Source organism: Periplaneta americana, chromosome 13 (assembly GCF_040183065.1).
Source record: "Periplaneta americana isolate PAMFEO1 chromosome 13, P.americana_PAMFEO1_priV1, whole genome shotgun sequence".
NCBI classification, from domain to species: domain Eukaryota; kingdom Metazoa; phylum Arthropoda; class Insecta; order Blattodea; family Blattidae; genus Periplaneta; species Periplaneta americana.
In genome coordinates this window covers 11,304,729-11,328,613 of record NC_091129.1, presented here as the reverse complement: position 1 = coordinate 11,328,613, position 23,885 = coordinate 11,304,729, and the positions used below count along the sequence as shown (strand labels likewise).

Sequence of the window (23,885 nt, the reverse complement as noted above, 5' to 3'; positions counted from 1 at the left end):
TCATATTAAAGAAATGACCCCCAAACTAAATTCAGCTTGTTTTGCTATTAGATCTATGCAAAAGATAGTAAATATCAATACCTTAAAACAATATACTTTGCATACTTCCACTCGGTAATGAGTTTTGGAATAATATCCTGGGGAAATTTCACAGATAGTAACAGTATATTCCTATTACAAAAAAGAGTAATTAGAATAATAGTAGGTGCCAAATCTAGGGAATCGTGTAGGGCTATTTAAAAAAAAAACTACAAATAATGCCCATGGCTTGTCAGTATATCTTTTCATTAATAGTCTTCCTCGTATGTAATCGTGAAAACTTTGTAACTAATTCAACAGTTCATAGCATAAATACACGTCAAAGAAATGACTTTCATACTTCATCGGCAAGTCTATCGTGCTATCAAAAAGGGAGTGCGTTATATGGCAGTAAAATTTTTTAATTGCCTCCCTATCGATATAAAAAATGAAACTCCAAACATAAGATTATTTAGAGCCAAATTAAAGAAGTACCTAATTTCTCACGCCTTCTATCCAGTAGGTGAATTCATGACATTCAATAACACTTCATGAAATTGATACTAAAACTCTGTGTTGTACTAGTAGACTATATTGTAAATCTCTTCTGTATATAGGCTATTTCATCTAGACTATGACTATAAATTAAGACTTTATAATAGTATTACGTTTTTTGACTTGTTCCATATTCTAGCTGTAAGCATGTATGAATACCATGGAATGTTAATAAATACAATACAATACAATACAATACAATACAATACAATATAAAAATGACGAACGATACTACCACAGTCTACTATATACAGTCACGAAGCTTGAGTTTTGAGGGTGCTAGAAACAATAGACTGTAACGGTACTATTTTGCATTGCCTGTAATGAGGCGATATTAGCGATCCTAGTGGTGAGCAACTATCTAATGTTTGCATATTTACTACGTATTGAGCTTCGCGACTGTATATGCTAGACTGTGATACTACCTACCTAGACTTTATAGAGCCTTGACTTTCTAAGACGTAAGCAAAGAGGAGGAGTCACGTCGGGACTAACAGCGTCGCGACTATAGTAACATAATATGGAAACAGTTGATGATCAAAGTTGCGTCCAATAACAGTAGCTTCGTATGAAGTAACCAAAGTACAGAAACAAACAATGAAACACACTTCATTGGTAATATGCATTTTTAACCATTTCTACATTAATACTGCTTACCTCCACATCCCCGAGACTTTTGCCGTCTTCCAGAAGTTGGTTCAGATCCTTATACAAGACGTCCTTCCCGGCTGCTAGCGCAGTATTAGGTTTCGTGTTGAGAGACGTTTCGGCGAGTTCACTCCACGAAATCTTGCTCACACCTGAGAACTTCTTGTTTCCTGACGGAGGTCGTCGACCACTTACTGATGGTTTTCTTGGTCCGGGCGATTGGGTTTCTCGTCCATTACAGATTCCAGACTTGGAGGGCGACCTCGATTCCTGGTGGCCCTTTCCATTTAACACCCTAGAAGACTTGCAAAGACTTTTCGCTGGAGTACCATTCCTACTTTGCTTACTGAAAACGACTTCAGTTACACTCTCTTGGGAACCCTTCCGATTGATATTATTCACGAGAGGTTTCATAGGTGCTACTTTCTTGTCAACACACTTAATGTTTTTCGGTGAATTTTCCTCTATTATAAATTCTGATGGGCTTTTTGCAGAGGTCCTTCTGGCGCCTGTAGTCCTAACTGGAACAGACTTTCGAGGACGCTGATCGTCGTCAGCAATCGATTCTTGTGAATGTTTCGCAATCAAAGGCGACTTTCTGGTCTGTAACTTCTTCTGATCGTCCTCAGAACTAGGAGTCTTCATGGGGGATCCGCGCGGACTACCAGCTACATGCTCCGTGACCCTTTCGTTGCGTTTTTTCCTCCTCATACTTAATCTATTAGTAATCTTCTCGACGCCCTCTAAAGCTAATGTGTTTGAGCTCTGCCTACGCAGTCCAATGAGGCTGTTATTTGTTAAATCTTCAACACCATCATTATCATTCTTTGGTATGACACAACATTCATCCTCTGCCATTTTGCCCACGTCTATTTCATCTTCATCAAAATGGCCGTCGCTTTGAAAGGCGGTTTTGGCTGCAGATGCTTTTGTGGGCGTCGAGAAAAGTCGATGCGACGTTCTGTTTACGTGGTTGTTATCGCAGGAACCAGATTCGCTATTGAGTTCATTGTTAGAGCTGTCCTCAGACTGTGATGGATGTATCGGCTTCCCTGGTGATGTGAGAGACTCCTGGCCGCTGTCCGTGTCACTGTAATCCAATGAGTTGGTGCTGCATTGACTCGTGGATCGGTTGTTGTGATGCGATGAGCACACGTTGTTGCGATGGTGGTGATAGTGATGATGATGCGGCTTAGTTCCCTGATTTCGTTTCCATTTCTCGATCCCACTACCGTGATGTTCGCCTGAACACGACTTATGATAGTTTTGAAGTATCTGTTGTTTTGTTTTAGGTGTCGCCATATTACCATTCACAGATGCTGAAATTTCGGGGCCACCGCGAAGAGAATTTTCAAATGCGCCTAAGTTCAACATTTTGTTTATGACTAGCTTCTACTACAATGATTATAACGGCTGTTAATATAAATCCAATTAAGATTAACTGCTAAATAATGAAACGATTACCTTTGGTATTACAACTCACCGTCTTGCTTTGGTATTATAAACATTAAAAATACACTTTCTACGTACAAACGTCTTACGATGTGTGAGAATTCGTGTTGTTATTCTTCAGTTATAACTACAAACAATGAATGGCTTGTGAACTTGCTGATGAAACAATTAGAACTCGACTACGTAACTGCAGCGATTAAAATGGGAATTAAAACAACAAAGCAGTCTTCCAAAATGTAGCCCCCTAGCATCACTTTCACACTTTCGATAAAAACATTCAAAAATTTGAAACGCCGAACTGATACATTCCACCAACAGACTCAACAATACGATAATTTTCACATCTGCAGATAAATTCACAACAAGTACGTCCCCCAATAACTTTCACTTTTCCGTTACGAGATCATACACACGGTAAGTGATTATTGTCACATGTTGTTCACCACTGTATCACCACACGGCAGTTGAACTCTCCACATGGAGACGGTGTCTGGCAGCGTGCTTTCTGTCTCAATGTTAAATCACAACTGACAGTTGGTGGAGGAGGGGAGTCTGCTGGCTGCTGGAGGTAGAAGGAAAGCAGCAACACGGCTGTGAAGCTGAAGGGCAAGGAGCCTACGCCTTCTCCACCGCAGCCGCTTGGGCCCCATCTGTGTAACATTCAGCACAGCATTTCCTTTTCGTGGATTACACCGGAAAAGTTCTCTCGCTATTATTCAGCCCGCATGTTCGGTAAACTCATTTTTCGCTAGCATGATGAGTTCTGAAGAGAAGAGCACAGTATTTTGTAAACAAGAAACAGAACACTGCTGTTATGTTCTCAGACAAACGCGAAGCATCGACAATCCTAACAAATGTGCGGTACAACTTTAAGAACATTAAAAGAAGACAAAAGAAAATGTTTATCTTTTTCCAAATAATTGCTTTGTTTGTTATTTATTTTTCATAGCTGCGAAACATGGATACGACTAGAAGGATTATTTCAATGTACACCAGAAATTTTACTAGTAATACTATTACTAATCAAACAGTTCGATTAATTAAAATGTGTCTTAGTGAAAATTGCAGCAGAGTCCATATAGGTCAGTTTCTATCTGATGCTTTTCCAATTCACTGCGGGCTAAAAGCAGGGAGATGCACTATAAACTTCACTTTTTAACTTGGCTCTAGAATATGCCATTAGGAAAGTTTACGATAACACAGAGGGTTTGGAATTGAACGGGTTACATCAGCTTCTTCTTCTTTGTGGATGACGAGAATATGTTAGCAGAAAATCCACAAATGATTATGGAAAACGCGGAAATTCTACTTGAAGCAAGTACAGCGATAGGGTTGGAAGTAAGTCCCGAAAAGACTAAGTAGATGATTATGTGTCGTGACCAGAATATTGTACGAAATGGAAATATAAAAATTGGAGATTTATCCTTTAAAGAGGTGGGAAAATTCAAATATCTCGGAGCAACAGTAACAAATATAAATGATACTCGGGAGGAAATTAAACGCAGAATAAATATGGGAAATGCCTGTTATTATTCGGTTGAGAAGCTTTTGTCCTCTAGTCTGCTGTTAAAAAATTTGAAAGTTAGAATTTATAAAACAGTTATATTACCGGTTGTTCTGTATGGTTGTGAAACTTGGACTCTCACTTTGAGAGAGGAACAGAGATTAAGGGTGTTTCAGAATAAGGTTCTTAGGAAAATATATGGGGCTAAAAGGGATGAAGTTACAGGAGAATGGAGAAAGTTACACAACGCAGAACTGCACGCATTGTATTCTTCACCTGACATAATTAGGAACATTAAATCCAGACGTTTGAGATGGGCAGGGCTTGTAGCACGTATGGGCGAATCCAGAAATGCATATAGAGTGTTAGTTGGAAGACCGGAGGGAAAAATACCTTTGGGGAGGTCGAGACGTAGATGGGAGGACAATATTAAAATAGATTTGAGGGAGGTGGGATATGATGGTAGAGACTGGATTAATCTTGCACAGGATAGGGACCAATGGCGGGCTTATGTGAGGGCGGTAGTGAACCTCCGGGTTCCTTAAGAGCCAGTAAGTAAGTAATACTATTACTAATTATCATCATCGTGAGCAGATTGGAACGTTTTATTTTATTTTATTTTATTGGGTTATTTTACGACGCTGTATCAACATCTAGGTTATTTAGCGTCTGAATGAAATGAAGGTGATAATGCCGGTGAAATGAGTCCGGGGTCCAGCACCGAAAGTTACCCAGCATTTACTGGTATTGGGTTGAGGGAAAACCCCGGAAAAAACCTCAACCAGGTAACTTGCCCCGACCGAGATTCGAACCCGGGCCACCTGGGATTGGAACGTTCTGTTCCCATTTGACATTATTAGACTATATCAGGGACGGGAAACAACCACTCTCAGAGAGCTTAGATTCTCCCTTTGCTGTTGTACGTACAGTACATAGAATGATTCACAAGGATTTACCGACCCTTACAGAGCTTATTTCCGAAGACATTCTGAGCAAAAAATGTCATATAAACATTTGTCCTAATCTCAATATTTTCAAAGTTACATTAATTTGAAGTTGTTAGTAAAATACATTTTTTCTTTAGTTTTAAGGGTAAAAAAGTATTACAAATAGAGAAAGAACTATTCAGAAGTATCATTTCTTTAATTGGCTAGTGTTCTGAAGCTATAAATGTGCTGTTAATTGCTTTGTACAGATTTAATTTTTCAATTTTTAACTAAAAATGGCATCATTCTTAAATAATTGTCACAAAAATTGTTACAAATCATACGACTTTAGGAACTTGATTCTTTACACTTCAATTATGAATTCTAATGTACAGTCTTGAAGAATTTACAAGAGTGGCGTGATTTCAAGCAAATTTTTGTGATAAATGCGTAAGAAAATGTAATTTTGTAGTTAAAAATGGAAAAAAAAAAAAAAAAATTCTCTACAAAGCATCTATGGAATTCACAAAACCTTTTTTAGCTTCAGAATACCAGTTAATTAAAGAAATGATACTCCTGAATAATTCATTCTTTGTTTGTAATATTATTTTACCCTTAATACTCAAGAATAGGTCGAATAGAATTTTATAAACAATTTAAAATTGGTGTAATTCTGAAAATATTGAGATTGGGATAAATGTTTATATGACATTTTTTGCTCAGAATGTCTTCGGAAATAAACTCTGTAAGCTCGTGAATTACCCTGTATAACAGTGTTGTTCGTACAGTTTTATTTTCCAAATAAAACACTAATTTATCTTATGAAAATGTACACAGTGTAAGGGGTATAAATGCCGTCCGTTTCACAGTCGTCGAGGACGGTCTACAGCAGCGGTCGTGAGCACTCGCTGAAATGTGCAAAGGGTAAGAGGAGCCGTCCCGTGTGCCTCATCGTGCAGCAGGAAGGGGTAGAGAGCATACCCGCTAGCAACTACGAGTGCACCATGGTGCACTGTGTTCTCCGCGGGTAAGAGATACTAGCCTCAGGGTGCTCTGCACTGACGACCCTGGTCTACAGGATCAAAAAATGTTCATACAACGTAGGTTCAAAACTTTATAGTTTTCCCAGAAAAAATATTTCTTTCCTTATTTTATTTGTACCTATGGGCATCAGTTGACACAACTGGCTTAAATATTTAGCGACTTTTGTGCGAGATCGTGCGTATTTGCTTGTTTTCCGCACAGAACCAATACGCGGTAAGTGTGAAATTCCACATTCAGTATTCCCAACGTAACACACATAACAATTTCCCTCTTCTTACCGCTTAAGCGCGACATTCATTTTACTGCTTTAGGCTTTTAACATATTATTTTTAGAGACGTTTAACATAGTAATAATTATAAATTGGAAACTTACCACTGCAATTTCACCTAAAATGCAATGTTAATTATTGTTTTTAAATATTTGCAAAAATTAAGTAAAGTCTACTACTCCACGAAACTTATTGCATTCCTGATACAAGTAACATTAAGGAAGCCGTGAAAAAATCAACAAGATTCCAGATGCCGATGTTATTACTACAATATGTTATATAAATAATATAGTTGAAAGATTAAAATGAAAAATAAATCATTACATAACCTTACCGTTTGTTTTAAGTTCGCATTTATAGACTGGGGAAAAAAAAGACAGACGTATATCACGGCCTGCTGGAGTATAGTAAACACAGAAAACATTTTATAGCAACAATTTTGAAGAAAGATATTTTGGTGTTCCGAAGTTGGCGTCATTAAACAGAAACCAACATGGAGATTTCATTGCAACTTATTAGAAATTCGTCTTTCAGGTATGTAATAAACGATCTTCGCACAAAATAATGTACGATACACGAGCGGTATGTTTGTTTTCATGTTCTCGGAAATTAAAAAAAGCTCAACTACGTTTCGCTTTTTCAATCTTTTCCTCGACCATGAAAACGTCAACATACCGCTTTTATAACGTATATTACTATTTCAGTAACTTCTAGTGGCAAAAATAAAACGTTCTCTATTGATAATAAGGAATATAGCGATCTTTCAACTACTGTTTGGCGACTATCCGTACAATTCATTTGGCAACACTGACACAGTGATATTTCTGTGAAGCTACTGTAAAATCGGTAGTGTTAGTAAAACTGAAAATATGTCTCAATGATTTAGTACATTACTATGACAAAAATAATTGATGATAAATATTTCGGTAACGTCTTCAACTGCTGATAATTTTAACTAGTCTGTCGACAGGATTCTTTCACACGACTTTCTGTTGCCAACATAAAATATTTTGTACAAATAATAACACAAATGAAATAGAAAATTATTTCTGGCAGATTCCCTGACAAGTCCAGCAAAATTTCCTTTTAATTGCGAATATCGTACAAATTCATGAAAGCTCCGGATTATATTCTATAACCACTAGAAGCCGGAAAATTCGCGGTTTTACGGAAAAACTAAAATAGGCCTCTAGATATAACAAACACTCTGGATTTTGAACATATAATTATATAACTGATGTATTTTCCAAAACAAAATTAAAGAAAAATCCCTCTGGGGTAAGTTGGTACCTACCTACATTTATTATTACTATTACTATTATTATTATTATTATTATTATTATTATTATTATTATGTTAGGAGAAAATACACAAACGATTAGGGAAAACACGGAAATTTTACTTGAAGCAAGTAAAGCGATCGGTTTGGAAGTAAATCCCGAAAAGACAAAGTATATGATTATGTCTCGTGACCACAATATTGTACGAAATGGAAATATAAAAATTGGAGATTTATCCTTCGAAGAGGTGGAAAAATTCAAATATCTTGGAGCAACAGTAACAAATAAAAATGACGCTCGGGAGGAAATTAAACGCAGAATAAATATGGGAAATGCGTGTTATTATTCAGTTGAGAAGTTCTTATCATCCAGTCTCCTGTCCAAAAATCTGAAAGTTAGAATTTATAAAACAGTTATATTACCGGTTGTTCTGTATGGTTGTGAAACTTAGACTCTCACTTTGAGAGAGGAACATAGGTTAAGGGTGTTTGAGAATAAGGTGCTTAGGAAAATATTTGGGGCTAAGAGGGATGAAGTAACAGGAGAATGGAGAAAGTTACACAACGCAGAACTGCACGCATTGTATTCTTCACCTAACATAATTAGGAACTTAAAATCCAGACGTTTGAGATGGGCAGGGCATGTAGCACGTATGGGCGAATCCAGAAATGCATATAGAGTGTTAGTTGGGAGATCGGAGGGAAAAAGACCTTTAGGGAGGCCGAGACGTAGATGGGAGGATAATATTAAAATGGATTTGAGGGAGGTGGGGTGTGATGATAGAGACTGGATTAATCTTGCACAGGATAGGGACCGATGGCGGGCTTATGTGAGGGCGGCAATGAATCTTCGGGTTCCTTAAAAGCCATTTGTAAGTAATTATTATTATTATTATTATTATTATTATTATTATTATTATCATCATCATTCATTTAGTGTTCTGCCCAAGGGTAGGTTTTTCACTGCAAACCCAGCTTTCTCCAGTCTTCCCTATATTCAGCCTTCCTCTTTGTCTCCTCATATATCATAATGTCGTCTAACATCTGGTACCTTCTTCTACCCCGAACTCTTCTCCCGTTCACCATTCCTTGAGGTGCATCCTTCAGTAGGCAGTTTTTTCCCAACCAGTGACCCAACCAATTTCCTTTCCTCTTCCTGATAAGTTTCAGCATTATTCTTTCTCCACCCATTCTTTGGAGCACAGCTTTCGTTTCTTATTTTGTTTTATCCATTTCACACGCTCCATTCTTCTCCATATCCACATTTCAAATGCTTCTATTCGCTTCTCTTCACTTCGTCGTAATATCCATGTTCGTGCTCCATACAATGTCACACACACACACACATAGCACTTCACTAATCTCTTCCTTAGTTGTTTTTCATAGGTCCTCAGCAGATGCTCCTTTTCCTATTAAAAGCTTCCTTTGCCACTGCTATCCTCCTTTTGACTTCCTCACAGCACTCATGTTACTGCTTATATAAACTAAACCCCAAGTATTTGAAGCTGTCCAATTGCTCAACTGCAGCGGTGACCAAAGGGGGTGTCGTGATTACATCGTGTAATCACAGACATTCAAACGAGTACGAGGAGTTTCCTATACATTGCTGTGTGTTTCATTCACATACTGAAGGCAAGCAGTGGCGGTATCTTATCGCTCTGCAAACTCTGTCTCTACAAGCAGTAAGAGGTGGTTTAGTAAAGAATGAGGATAACTTCTTTGTTGTTCTGTCGGACAAAATGTAATATGTTTACTTTGCTCAACGGTTCAATTAGGAGTATATAGAAACATTAATTGCCACGCTGAATAATGTATTATTATTATTATTATTATTATTATTATTATTATTATTACTGACCACTAAGTATGTGTTTCTATAATTCTTCTGTACGTGCATGAATATTGATATTTTTAGATCTTCTCCCTAGAAGGATAAAATTATTAGGTTTTGTCTCAATTTTAATGTTCTTAATATATAGATGAGGGTAGCTATTTATTAGTTATTCATTTAATAATAATATTGTAGAAAACTGATTCAATATTATGTGTCAACGAATGTTAAACGTCAGGAATTGACATGTCTTAAATCATAGCCAGGAAGAGAAAGATGAGATAAATAAATGTAAGGAAGTCAGCTACCTAATGGGGTTTGAAATATCTCTAAAGCCTTTTAATAGAACAGAATTTTTCAAAAGAGTAATGATTTTAATAGCTTAAATAACTTGTCCATAGAAATTTTTAATTTTGAAAAATTCCGAATTTCTCGACCAAGTATCGAGAGAAGAATTTAGAAAATTCCTGATTATATTCCAGAGGAAGGTTAAAAAAAGAAGCTAAATAATCGTATATTATTCACTGACTCTTGATGACAGCAGTGACATTACTGATACAGCAAAGCTTGAGATTTTTATCCGCGGGATTGATCAAGATGTTAGTACAGGAACCACCAGTGGTTGTAATTTCCATGCCAACTACCTTTCCTCCGTCCTCTTACTTCATAGGCTGTCTGTCGCGTGTAATCATTGCAGCTCGAGTTTTGGTCACCGCTGCTCTACTGCCGCATCTAGAATTCGTAAGTTCATCTTCTTTATTTTTCTTCCTATGGTCATGGTCTTCGTTTTGTTTGCATTTATCTTCATTCCATACTGGTCACTGGTCATACGAGGGGGATCCAGGAAATAACGACCGTTCGCGCATACCCGCCGCGCAGCTGACTCCCCTTCCTTGTTTGAAGGTCAACTGGCTTCCTTAACATGTGTTCTCATAATGTTGTGAGTACTGGTTGCAACAAGTCGCCATTGTGCATTTTGTGTTACTTCAAAATGAACGACGTGATTGATAATCCCGCCGACTGTGAGGTGAGGAGTGTGATTCGATTTTTGAATGCCCGACATTTGAAACCTGCAGAAATTTACCGGTAATTGAAAGAAGTGTATGGTGATACTGTAACGAATGAAAGAAATGTGAGAAAATGGTGCGAAATGTTCAACAATGGGCGAACAAATGTCCACGATGAAACTCGACCCGGACGCCCATCACTCATGACAGAAGGCCTGAAGACTAAAGTGAACGACAGACTCTTACAAGACAGGCGCACATCACTCGACGAATTGCATATTGCCTTTCCTGACATTTCTCGTTCTTTGCTTGGTGAAATTGTGACGCAACATCTTGGCTACCACAAAATCTGTGCCCGCCCGCACACTGCTGCTTCAACTCGAGAATTGCTGGATCAATTCGGTTGGGAAATCTTTGATCATCCGCCCTATAGTCCAGACCTTGCTCCTAGCGATTTTCACCTTTTCACTAAGCTGAAAGACTTTCTGGGTGGTACGCGTTTTGGAAGTGATGAAGAGTTGAAGAAGACAGTGAACGCCTGGCTTAATGAACTGGCGGCAGAGGAGTATAACACGGGAATTCTAAAGCTAGTGAACAGATACGACAAATGTAGGTGGTGATTATGTAGAAAAGTAAAGGAAGCTTCAGTTATGTAACAGACTTTGTTTTTTTCAAATAAATATATATTTTTTTAATTATTACAACAAAACGGTCGTTATTTCCTGTATCCCCCTCGTAGTATCCCGAGGACGGCTTTGCCATAAAGTTTCAAGAAGTAATTTGTGGGTGGGCCACTAATGATACGAAGAAAGCTCTATTTTCCCATGATTTAAAATAATAATGCAAACACAGAAAGTAATCCCTACACAACATCGATATTTGAAGGACACTACTGATTACTATATTTAAAATTATTACCCTGGAGACAAAATATTACGCATCAGTTTCAGGAAGAAGGAATAACAGAAGACGCCGTGCCGTAATAACCCTGAGAAAAAGGAGGTATAAATAGTCATTTTATAGGCACGACTATCAAAAAATGGATGATATCATCTCTTTAAATGTCATTCTGCGGGAGAAAGCGATTGCTTGCAACACTCGGATAATACAGCTTTAAACAGGCAGTGTATGCACAGTTATACGTGTGTTTGTTAAGCAGTAGTGCTACATTATTCACGTCCCGCGAACGTATTGTCCAACACCACAGGGTATGATGAATGTACGATCCCTAGGGCACCCAACACGGTAAAGCTTTCTACCACCATGCCGAACAAACCAGGCATAGAAATAGAATATTTATGGTAAAAGTGCGTTCTGTTATGTCTATTGATAACTGGAGAGGAAAGAAGCAGTGCTGCATTCAAACGAGAGTCTGAATAGCATTAAAACTGAACTTACCGAACAGTCAGCGACGAAAAATCGAAAGAGAATTGGGAGGACAAATTTAAAAGGTATGCAAAACGCGCCTTGCAAGGGGTTGGGGGCTGTACAAAACTAAATATGTGAGCTCCAAGCCTGTTGGCCACTATTCTCACTCCGGGTTACGCTACTCCACTGAAGGAGCTCTAGAAAATTTTGAAGGGGAAGCCGAAATTGGACGTAACCTCTTAGGTACCACATACGCGAGGGGGACTGAGAGATGGCTGGTGTTTGCCGTTAGGATGGCGAGACGCTGTCATCTGTTGTTCGATGACAAAGCATGGTAAGGCCATCGGAAGAAGCGCCGTGAAATCTAAATCTGCAATTTGAGAGGTCCCTGTCCTTTCAAATTGCGACTAATTCAGTGACCTCGTATATTTATTAGACAATTTATAGGTTCTGAACTAGGGCATACGTCGTTTATAATAAAGGGGAATATATACGGGGAAGGGCATATAGGTCCGTGGCCCATTTCTGATAGGGCTCATCCCGACATTTGTCTTACGCCTTAGGAAAACCACGGAATACCTTAGGCAGGATGAGTTGTCTCATATATAAGAGACTAGCCAATTTGGCTATTATGTAGGAGGTGATTGTTGTCATGAGCCTTGTTGAGACCAGCCATTTGGCTATATGATGGCTCAATTACGAAGAGGGGGGAGAGATGTAATTGTTAATTAATTTAGAGTAATTAGGGAGATTCATGGGGATATGAATGCAGGTCCGTGGCTCATTTCTTTTAGGGCTCATCCCGACATTTGTCTTAGCGCCTTAGGAAAACCACGGGAAAACCTTAGGCAGGACAGCGACGGCTTCTTGTGACACTGATATAACTTCCGCCGTGGCTGGTTGTAAGCGCGGGCTCGCATGTTCCAAATTTCAAACTAGTTTCATATTATATACCATATTTTATGTCGAGTATAAAACGCTCATACCAGCAAATAACTGTTCTTCTGATGTCAACCCACACGCGTGGACATGACCTGCCTGAAAGTGGATCCTGGTCCAGCTAGAGACAATGTAAGCCTTGTTAGTGCAATATCGCTCTGTTTTCGAAGGAACTGTGCATTACATTTTTCTTGCCCTGTGGTCGACGCTTTATGCCTAGCCACAGTCCAGTCACATGACTTTCCCATTAATCAAGTAGTATAGAAATTAGAATTTATGTCTAGAGCTCGCTTTTCTTTCCTCGTCTTACTGTAAATCTTGAAGTACCTGTAAGTTCGACGATGTCGAGACAGTCCTCATAATCGTTTCCTATGTTCAATATTAACGTACTTATTTTAGTGATTTTAAAATAATTATACTGGAAATTTCATGATACAGGTGTAGAATGCTATATATTTTATCAACAGTAATCTCACTAGACGTTTTGATTTTATCGATAAATCTGCGAGTGGAACACGAGCAGATTTATCAAGAGAAAATCAAAACTCGAGTGGGATTTAATTGACTATTACACGATTAGAAGAAAGTATATAAAGATTAGAAGTAACGAAGTACTCCAATACAATAAAATATTAATTGACTTACGAAAATACAACTGTCTTCAAATGTATTATTGTACCATCTCAACATTACAAATATTACGCTAGATGCATGCTAGATGGCAGTAGTGTCTTTATACAGACACTGTAATGATTACTATTGAATAAATCTTAATATTAAACAATCTCTGATACGTGACTATCCATAATATCATATAGCAGAAGTTCTTTTTATCCTCTCAGAGCAGAAGCTATAACATAACCTAACTAATATACACAAGTGTTAGAAAAGTTTTAATTAACGACGATGACATGAAAAATAAACATGAATAATTTTAAAAGGAATAATTATTGCATGTACAATTTTCAAATTTGAATGTGGTTGGTGGTTCAATTGATGTTATATTGGACGTGTGCATAATAGAAGTGGAACTCGTTGATTTAGGCCTACATGGTGTATTCAACTTATTCAGGATTTCCAAATGATGCTCTTCATTTATTTGTAAATCGGATTTCTGAAGATGCATAGGTATAATCAGTGATTTTTATTAATTCTTGTTCTTGAATGCCAATGCGAGTCATATTTGAAACTGCTGTGCATTGACTGGAGTAGTTTGTAATTTTATATATATTTTTGATATCCAGACCAGCGCAGTTTCAAATGTTGGCAAACAAAGAAACAAATGCTAGGGACGCGATAAAATTAAACAAATGCTAGGGACGCGATAAAATTAAACAAATGCTAGGGACGCGATAAAATTAACCAAATGCTAGGGACGCGATAAAATTGTGCGATAAGCAGCCATGATTGGTTGAAATACGTCCTTTCGTACCGTTTTATTGGTCAAAAGTAGTATGACGTAGTAAGAGTGTAATAGTCAATAGTAATCTCACTAGAGGTTTTGATTTATCTAGAGAAAATCAAAACTCGAGTGGGATTTAATTGACTATTACACGATTAGAAGAAAGTAGGCTATATAAAGATTAGAAGTAACAAAGTACTCCAATACAATAAAATATTAATACAACTGTCTTCAAATGTATTATTGTACCATCTCAACATTACGCTAGATGGCAGTAGTGTTTTATGATGATGTTTTCTTGTTACCGGTATCAGTTGTGCCAACTATGGAATCGTCATTGAACTCTGTGGACTGTTACTAGTCAAGAAGGCTTTGTTGATTCAGTTTCATTTTTATTAAAACATTTGCATTTCATTTCAATCATCCGGATCCCAGTAATCAACGTCACTTGACAGATGATTTTCAGTAAATCTTCGTATTAAACAATCTCTGATACGTGACTATCCATAATATATAGCGGAAGCTACAACAAACATAACCTAAATAATATAAACAAGTGTTAGAAAAGTTTTAATTAGGGATGATGAAATAAACAAGAAACGTTTTAATTAACGATGATGAAATAAAAAATAAACATGGATAATTTTAAAAGAAACAATTATTGAAAGTACAATTTTCAAATTTGAATGTTTTAGTGGTTGGTGGTTCAGTTGATGTTATATTGGACGTGTGCGCAAAAGAAGTGAACTCGTTGGTGTACATGGTGTATCCCTCAACTCATTCAGGATTTCCGAATGGTGCTCTTCATATATGATCAGTGATCTTTATTAATTCTTGTTCTTGAATGCCAAAATGCGAGTCATATTTGAAAGTGATGTGCATCGGCTGGAGTGGTTTGTAATTTTCTGTTTTTTGACGTCCAGACCAGTGCAGTTTGAAATGTTGGCTAACAAAGAAACAAATGCTAGGGTAGTGATAAAAATAAACAAATGCTAGGGACGCGATAAAATTAAACAAATGCTAGGGACGCGATAAAATTGTGAGATAAGCGGCCATGATTGGTTGAAAGACGTCCTTTCGTACCGTTTTATTGGTCGAAAGTAGTGTGCCGTAGTAAAAGTGTAATAGTCAATTTAATATCATAACAATGATTATTAGAGGAGAAAAATTCGCTCCGACACCGGAGATCGAACCAAGGCCCTTTGTTTTACGTATCAAGTGCTCTAACCGCTGAGCTACGCCGAAGTTCAATGCACAGCACCAGTTCCAATCTCCCTCCTCTACTGCTTTTCCCTTTGTGGCCATACTCCATGTTCGACATATATGTTGACATAAAGCTATTAAGTCAACTGTCGTCACTAAGGTACGGATTTTACGTCGATAAAATGTAATTTTAGGTGCCTAAAATATGCTTAAAAGTGTAGGAAATAGTCTCTAAAGAATGGAAAATAGGCTCTAACAAAAAATAAAGTTTTCTTTAAAAACATGTTCCAAATTATCACTTCTAGAATTTATTTTTTTAAATGCTTATACACAGTTACCACCACTACTACTAAAAGTACAAGAACGACAAATATCTAACTAGTTATACATAAACTGAACAATTGAACGTAAAGAATAAGTTTCAGACATAAATTCAGTACACAAACAAGTCTAATATAATAAATTTTTACCAAGCCTCGTCCGTCAATGTCCAAAATTAGCTTCACAATAAATTACTAATAGTTTTTCTAAATTTTCAACTAAAAAGCAATGCCCTCTGTCACTCAACACAAATCTGTATGCTGAAAAATGAACGCTCCACAACCACAGAAGTAACAGGAGCGTATTTCAATTTTGACACTAGTTGGATAGGAATGTTACATTGTAAATCCGTGTTCTTCCCTGCTAGGATATCTGAAGTAATACGTAGGTCTTCAGTCCTACATTTCTCTACAGAACTTGCTTCAGTTGATTCCGTATTATTTCAACAGAACCAGGAACACATTTGGAATTTGAAATACAAATTTTCGAAATAAGAATGGACGTTTTGACCTATTAGAGAGAAAACATACTTAATAGGTCAAAATACGCTTTGTCGTCAAAATAGGCATTTTTAGGTGCTATTAAAATACCAATTTTAGGCATAGTTTTATATGGAACGTGTTCTCGCAAGTTTTTATGAACTTATCTTTCAAGGATTAAAATAGGTTTTTACCTAAAATCCGAAGTCTAGTCATAACACAAGGAGCGCACTTAAATGAATGACTTGGTGGCCGGAATTCCACGGTATATGCACTGTTTGGCGAAGAATCTATACGTAAACACTAGAGAAGAGAGATTCGATTCGGTGCTGTGGATTGAACTTCGGCGTAGCTCAGTGGTTAGAGCGCTTGGTACGTAGAACCAAGGACTCGAGTTCGATCCCCGGCGCCGGAGCGAACTTTTCGCCTCTAATAGCCATTGTTACCATAACAGATAAATTCTGTAGGACCAAAAATTAATCTTTACGCATTAATATCACAACAAAAAATTAAATCGACTGTCCGAAGACAGGTCTGAACATCACAAGTGATACCAACAAGACACCACTTATGAGGCAACTAGATCAGGAGATAATGGGGTAGAGTGGCCAGTTCCTTTCCCCCTCCATCGCATACACCATCGATTAGCTACATATTACACTAATCAGACTTCAGATGCACACAAACAAATAATTTTTTATGTGTGTGTGTATATCCAATGCCTACCCACATTCACTTGCGTGATTCGGGTTCCGCATATTGCGGATAGGTGGCAGAACTGTGACCCATTTTCTAGTTGTACACCACTTCGGCGGGTCACACTATACATGATGTGTATCTGTGATAAGTTATGTCGTGTACTAGGGTGAGTGTTCGTGTAAGTGTAGTGTCTGAAGATGAGTGAAAATGAGGAAGGGAGAAGGGGAAACCAGGTGCCGACACGTAGCCTACTCCTGTCGAATAGCACCAAGGGGGCCGCCAGGCTTAACGTCCCCTTCCGACGGACGAATCACTCTCAACAGTGACATATGCCTTCTCTTCATATGCACTGCGGAGAGATTTGGGATTTATTATTTTTTATTGGGTTATTTTACGACGCTGTATCAACATCTAGGTTATTTAGCGTCTGAATGATATGAAGGTGATAATGCCGGTGAAATGAGTCCGGGGTCCAGCACCGAAAGTTACCCAGCATTTGCTCGGATTGGGTTGAGGGAAAACCCTGGAAAAAACCTCAACCAGGTAACTTGCCCCGACCGGGATTGAACCCGGGCCACCTGGTTTCGCGGCCAGACGCTCTGACCGTTACTCCACAGGTGTGGACTTTGGGATTTAACCCAGGCATATTGGTGCACAATCTAGTGATCAAAAGTTGTGCACCGCCATCTTCCTAGTCCCGAAGTAGAAATTTTACATGAAAATTTCTGACCCCGCCGGGAATCGAACCCGGGCTGGCTAGTCTGGAGACAGGCACATTACTACACAGCTACCTCGGCGGACAATTGTTTTTTACGTGCGGTACTATTCGGGAATTCCAATAATAATAATAATAATAATAATAATAATAATAATAATAATAATAATAATAATAATTATTATTATTATTATTTATTTATTTAATCTGGCAGAGCTAAGGCCAGTAGGCCTTCTCTTCCGCCTAGCCAGACTCTAATTCTAATTGAATACAATTGCATACATAGTTATTACATTAATATCTAGATCATAGAACAACATGAAAGTAAATAATGAAAATTGGATAACTAATGTTAGTGTGACAATAATAAACACTGGTAAGAAATAGTTATAATAATAATGATAATAATAATAATATTAGTAGGGTAATAATAATAATAATAATAATAATAATAATAATAATAATAATAATGAGATAATTTAGATATTTATCTGTGATATATATAACCATTAAACATTGAGAAACCTGAAACAGCTATTATTGTTGACAATAATTGTTAGAAAAATATCTCGTTAGCCTATTCTTAAATTGGTTTGATGTCTGACAGTCCCTGACATTACTCGGTAGGGAATTCCAAAGCCGAGGAACAGCCACAGTGAAAGAAGATGAATATGAGGATGTTCGGTGGGAGGGAATGGATAATATTGAGGAGTGTTGTGATCGTGTGTCTAGGTTATGATGGGTGGATAAATTTTGAAAACGAGACGCAAGATAGGAGTGGAGAAATGCAATATGTGAAAGAGAAGGGAAAGACAGTGGATTTTCCTACGATCTTCTAGACGGAGCCAGGACAACATTTCGAGGGATGGTGTTACGTGATCAGCCCGGCGAATATTGCAGACGAAACGGACGCACATATTATGAACACGTTGTAGTCTCTGCGCCGAAGTAACGCTTAGGTCAGTAAGCAGAATATCACAGTAATCGAAGTGGGGCATCACGAGTGTTTGCACTAACATTTTTTTCATGGAAAAGGGTAGAAAATTCTTCAATTGTCTAATCGAGTGGATTAATGAGAATACCTTTTTGCAGGTTTCTGCAACTTGAATGTTCCAATTTAAACTTTTATCCATATAAATACCTAGATTCTTTACTGATTCACTGAACGGAATTTCGGAGCCGTGTATTTTAATCGGGGACAAATTTGGTATGGAGCCTTACATAAAAAAACGTGACAGAATGCGTGGGCTTTCTGATCGACAATTAATCTCACTGTGACACACAGCATTAATAAGTTGCGTGAACAAAACATCGTGTATGCATTCTGCTTCCTCGAGAATCTAGACTGCGCTCTAATTAGACATCTCGAGCGTGGCATGCGTGGTATTTCTGTGTGAACCCGTTCTCTGTGTTTCCATAGTTTCACCACCGGTAAGCGCGGCGTGTTTACGTAACTCAGTTTATTATCGTGGGTTTCCACCTCCATGGGAACTGACACTCCACGTTTGTCCCCGAACGTTCTTCACGTTCTCATAATGCCAAGTTATTCAAGTCACCCTCACTAAGCATGTGGACTAGGGAAATCTTTCATATCAGATAGATCATTATGTATGCATATCCAGCTGGGGCGTCACTCAATACAACAACTGCGTGCAAACTACAAGGAGTTCATGGAGAGCAGTTCTTCGCATTACAGGAGCGGATTCCACCACGATAATGAATTTCTACAATATAAAAGCTGGCCTAGTGGCTAGAAGCCTAGACTTATAATTAGACTTCGAAATAGAGCAGTTCAGTGGGAAATCCGCATAACGGCGTACTGAGTATAGTGGTAAAGCGTACAGTGGGTGAATGCCAAAAAATATGCAAAGGAAAACGCTCTGGTTTTGAAGGTTCTGACGAATAATTTGGTTTTCATACAAACCTATTTTCAAACTGTGTCTGAAACTATTACACGGTTAGAAACATCAGAGCAAGAGATGCCGGAAGCCCTCAAATTAATTGAAGAAATGACACAGAGAATTAATGAGACACCAAGTACACCGGTTACTGAACGTGTAAAACAGAAGTGAAAATCAATGTTATGTAAAAATAACGGATATGGAACATTGTGTAACATAAACAGCAAATTAGTGGACATAGAGTCACCCGAGAATAAAGGACTGTATCTTAGAGACTGCAATGATGTTAGGTTTTTTCGTTTTGCTCCTATCACGTCATGCGACATAGAGCTACTTTTCACAGTACAAACTATATTTGGCAGATAACCGAAAAAGATTTACGTTTAGGACACTGAGAACGCATCTTGTAGTAGGTACATTGCAATTCGGTATTGTAACTGCACTTCCTAAAGACGACCAATAGGATAAGTGAAGAAATTAAAATTGCTACATGCTTATTTCCACCATTAACACTGTGTATAATTAAACACAAATGCTTATAAATGACAGGAGAATAAATGCTTTTCACATGCTTTGACATTGTCATTGTGTAATGTATATTTACTTTCAGAATGTACATATGTGTGTGTTTCCCCATACTACCGTACTCTACTCTAAATAGCAACGTTGTTACCTGAACACATCTCTATCTACCTGCAGCGAGTCAAGAACCTATAGTACATGCACAGTAAGCTTATTGTATCGGGTCCCAAGTCTCGAAGCCTGCTTATAATCCTATGGATCCCGGGTTCGATCTCCGGTGTACCCACGATATAACTTGTGTTGGAAAAGACCGTGATCCAGGTAACACAGGGGTTTTCGCCGGGAGCTCCGGTTCTGCGGCATCACAATAGGTCATTATCAGGCTTCGAGACTTTGGACTCGATACAATAAGTTTACTGTGCATGTACTATAGGTTGTTGACTCGCTGCAGGTAGTGAAAGGTAGAGATGTGTTGAGGTAACAACGTTGCTATCTAGAATAGAGTACGGTAGTATGGGGAAACGCACACATAAGTACATTCTGAAAGTAAATATACATTACACAATGACAATGTCAAAATAATGTGAAAAGCATTTATTCTCCTGTCTTTTATAAGCATTTGTGTATAATTATACACAGTGTTAATGGTGGAAATAAACATGTAGCAATTTTAATTTCTTCATTTATCCTATTGGTCGTCTTTAGGAAGTGCAGTTACAGTACCGAATTGCAATGTACCTACTACAAGATACATTTTCAGTGTCTCAAACGTAAATCTTTTTCGGTTATCTGCCAAACACAGTTTGTACTGTGAAAAGCTGCGCTCTACGTCGCATGACGAAAAAACCTAACATCATTGCAGTCTCTAAGAGACAGTCCTTTATTCTCGGGTGACTCTATGTCCACTAATTTTCTGTTTATATTACACAATGTTTCATATCAGTTATTTTTACATAAAATTGATTTCCACTTCTGTTTTACACGTTCAGTAACCGGTGTACTTGATGTCTCATTAATTCTCTGTGTCATTTCCTCAATTAATTTGAGGGCTTCCGGCATCTCTTGCTCTGACTTTTCTAACCGTGTAATAGTTTCAGACACAGTTTGAAAATGGGTTTGTATGAAAACCAAATTATTCGTCAGAACCTTCAAATCCAGAGCGTTTTCCTTTGCGTATTTGTTGGCATTCATTCTACAGTACCCCCAGCCACTGTACGCTTTACCACTATACTCAGTACGCCGTTATGCGGATTTCCCACTGAACTGCTCTATTGGGTCCGAAGTCTCGAAGCCTGATCATTATGTCCTCTCATTGCAGATGTAACGTAGATCAGCATCCCATGGTCCACTCTGGGCAATGATTCCTGATTGGCTACAGGAAACTCTACAGTTAGTTGCAACAAATTCTTCTATAGAGTCAGTGTTAATCATTTTTTCTTCTTGTTTTTTTAATAACAGAGGGTTCTTGATTGTTCGTCATTCACACATATGAGCCAATAATCATGTAGATCAATTTTCTACTACTAAGTTTTTTGACATTACTCCGATTTCTATCTTTCAAAACAATATCCAGGGCCTTTCTTTATCGGGGATAAACGCCAGATGTGACTGAGAGATATACCAAGAAGTATATGCCGACCCTTCATGATAAGAGCATCGCTATGTGCTCGTCTAAGGTGTGTCAAAAAGATGAAAAATATCAGACTAACGATAAATCCTCAGCACCTTCCTAAGGACGTGAAAACCGTCGAAACACTAAATTTGCTACGTAAGTGCAAATAAAATATTTTTCCCTTCGAAGTGCAACATTTGCAGCAGATCTAATATTGAACGAGTAGTCCAATGGATTCACTGTCTGGGTGTTCAAACCGGCCAAGTGTGACGGATATGAAGGAGATTCATACACTAGCATGCATTTTTTACTTAATATCTATAGAAGTGTTATACAGGGTGTTTAAAAAAAGGTAACCGAAACTGAGTTTGAATCTCGGTTACCTTTTTCTTAAACACCCTGTACACAGGTCAGGAAAATTTTTCACACAAACAGAAAATTCCATGATCATCCATATTTGGGTATATAAATTATTATTATTACATTATTATTATTATTATTATTATTATTTTACTTGAAGCAAGTAAGGAGATAGGTTTGGAAGTAAATCCCGAAAAGACAAAATATATGATTATGACTCGTGACCAGAATATTGTACGAAATGGAAATATGACAATTGGAAATTTATCTTTTGAAGAGGTGGAACAATTCAAATATCTGGGAGCAACAGTAACAAATATAAATACTCGGGAGGAAATTAAACACAGAATAAATATGGGAAATACCTGCTATTATTCGGTTGAGAGCTTTTATCATCCAGTCTGCTGTCAAAAAATTTGAAAGTTAGAATTTATAAAACAGTTATATCACCGGTTGTTCTTTATGGTTGTGAAACTTGGACTCTCACTGTGAGAGAGGAACATAGGTTAAGGATATTTGAGAATAAGGTGCTTAGGAAAATATTTGGGGCTAAGAGGGATGAAGTTACAGGAAAATGGAGAAAGCTACACAACACAGAACTGCACGCATTTTATTCTTCACCTGACATAATTAGGAACATTAAATCCAGACGTTTGAGATGGGCAGGGTATGTAGCTCGTATGGGCGAATCCAGAAATGCATATAGTGTGTTAGTTGTAAGGTCGGAGGGAAAAATACCTTTTGGGAGGCCAAGACGTAGATGGGAGGATAATATTAAAATGGATTTGAGGGAGGTGGGATATGATGATAGAGACTGGATTAATCTTGCTCAGGATAGGGACCAATGGCGGGCTTATGTGAGGGCGGCAATGAACCTCCGGGTTCCTTAAATGCCAGTAAGTAAGTCTATTTTCTACTGCATAATAAAGACAACAAAACCTGAAAAAAGAATCTGGGCAAATATTAAAGTGAGTAATTGTAAATTGCGCTGTCTTGTTACACACCTCAGATTTACTCGACTGAAGCGTGTTCGTTTGTATGACGGAAAGGCTTACGGCTCTGTCAAGTGGAAAATTGTACTCTGTTATTGATGGACTTGTGTGACCCTGCTCCAAGTTTGTAGTGTCGTAGTACATAATTAATTTGTACCGGAGTGTCTCAGGCGGCGATGCAGTGAAGCACGTGAACTTCCGAAACGCGTTCATTGGATAGTTGTGCAAGCATGGTGCGTACTTAAATGTGAGAGTAGTTGAAGTCACACTTTTCCCCGCTCTTCAAAATAAGTACAGGTCTCTACGTGAAATGTCACGTTGAAAGGGGAAGCTTAATTAATAGCAACATAGGGAGTAATTGGTGTGTAGTCATGGTAGCAGTATTTTATATAACTGTGTTTTCAGCTGCAGAGCTCATTCAGTGTCAAGATTCAACTTGGGCGACAAATGACCTACAATTTTTTCCTTGAGCCCTCTTTCAAGGATAGGGTTGTGTTACGTGCCGTAGATCAACAATGGACACGTGACAGCTTTACTTCTCCCTCGGAAGAAGCCTTACCGGGTTTTTAAGCATTATCCTGAGCTCCGAGCATAGCATTTCATAATTAACAATATCTAGGGAACTACTGTACACAAATCAGAAATATTTTGTACACTACTAGAATATTCTATGGGCTTTCGTTTGGTATAATAATAATAATAATAATAATAATAATAATAATAATAATAATAATAATAATAATAATAACAATAATAATAATAATAATACTTACTTACTTACTGGCTTTTAAGGAACCCGGAGATTCATTGCCGCCCTCACATAAGGCCGCCATTGGTTC

At 37.8% G+C, this 23,885-nt stretch overlaps 1 protein-coding gene across 4 annotated transcripts in view; it reads right to left on the bottom strand.

Moving 5' to 3' along the window:
* Positions 1 to 23,885, bottom strand: part of Mhcl (Myosin heavy chain-like) — a 921,190-nt gene that overhangs the window by 406,156 nt on the left and 491,149 nt on the right. Inside the window, exon 1 of one of the 4 annotated variants that reach the window (XM_069842914.1) lies at positions 1,231 to 3,206. The exons of the other annotated variants lie outside the window; for them this stretch is intronic. Within the exon in view, the coding sequence (XP_069699015.1) occupies positions 1,231 to 2,595 (1,365 nt within the window). The 5' untranslated portion in view covers positions 2,596 to 3,206. Of the gene's footprint in view, positions 1 to 1,230; positions 3,207 to 23,885 lie in introns of those variants that run through there. 4 annotated transcript variants of the gene reach the window in all.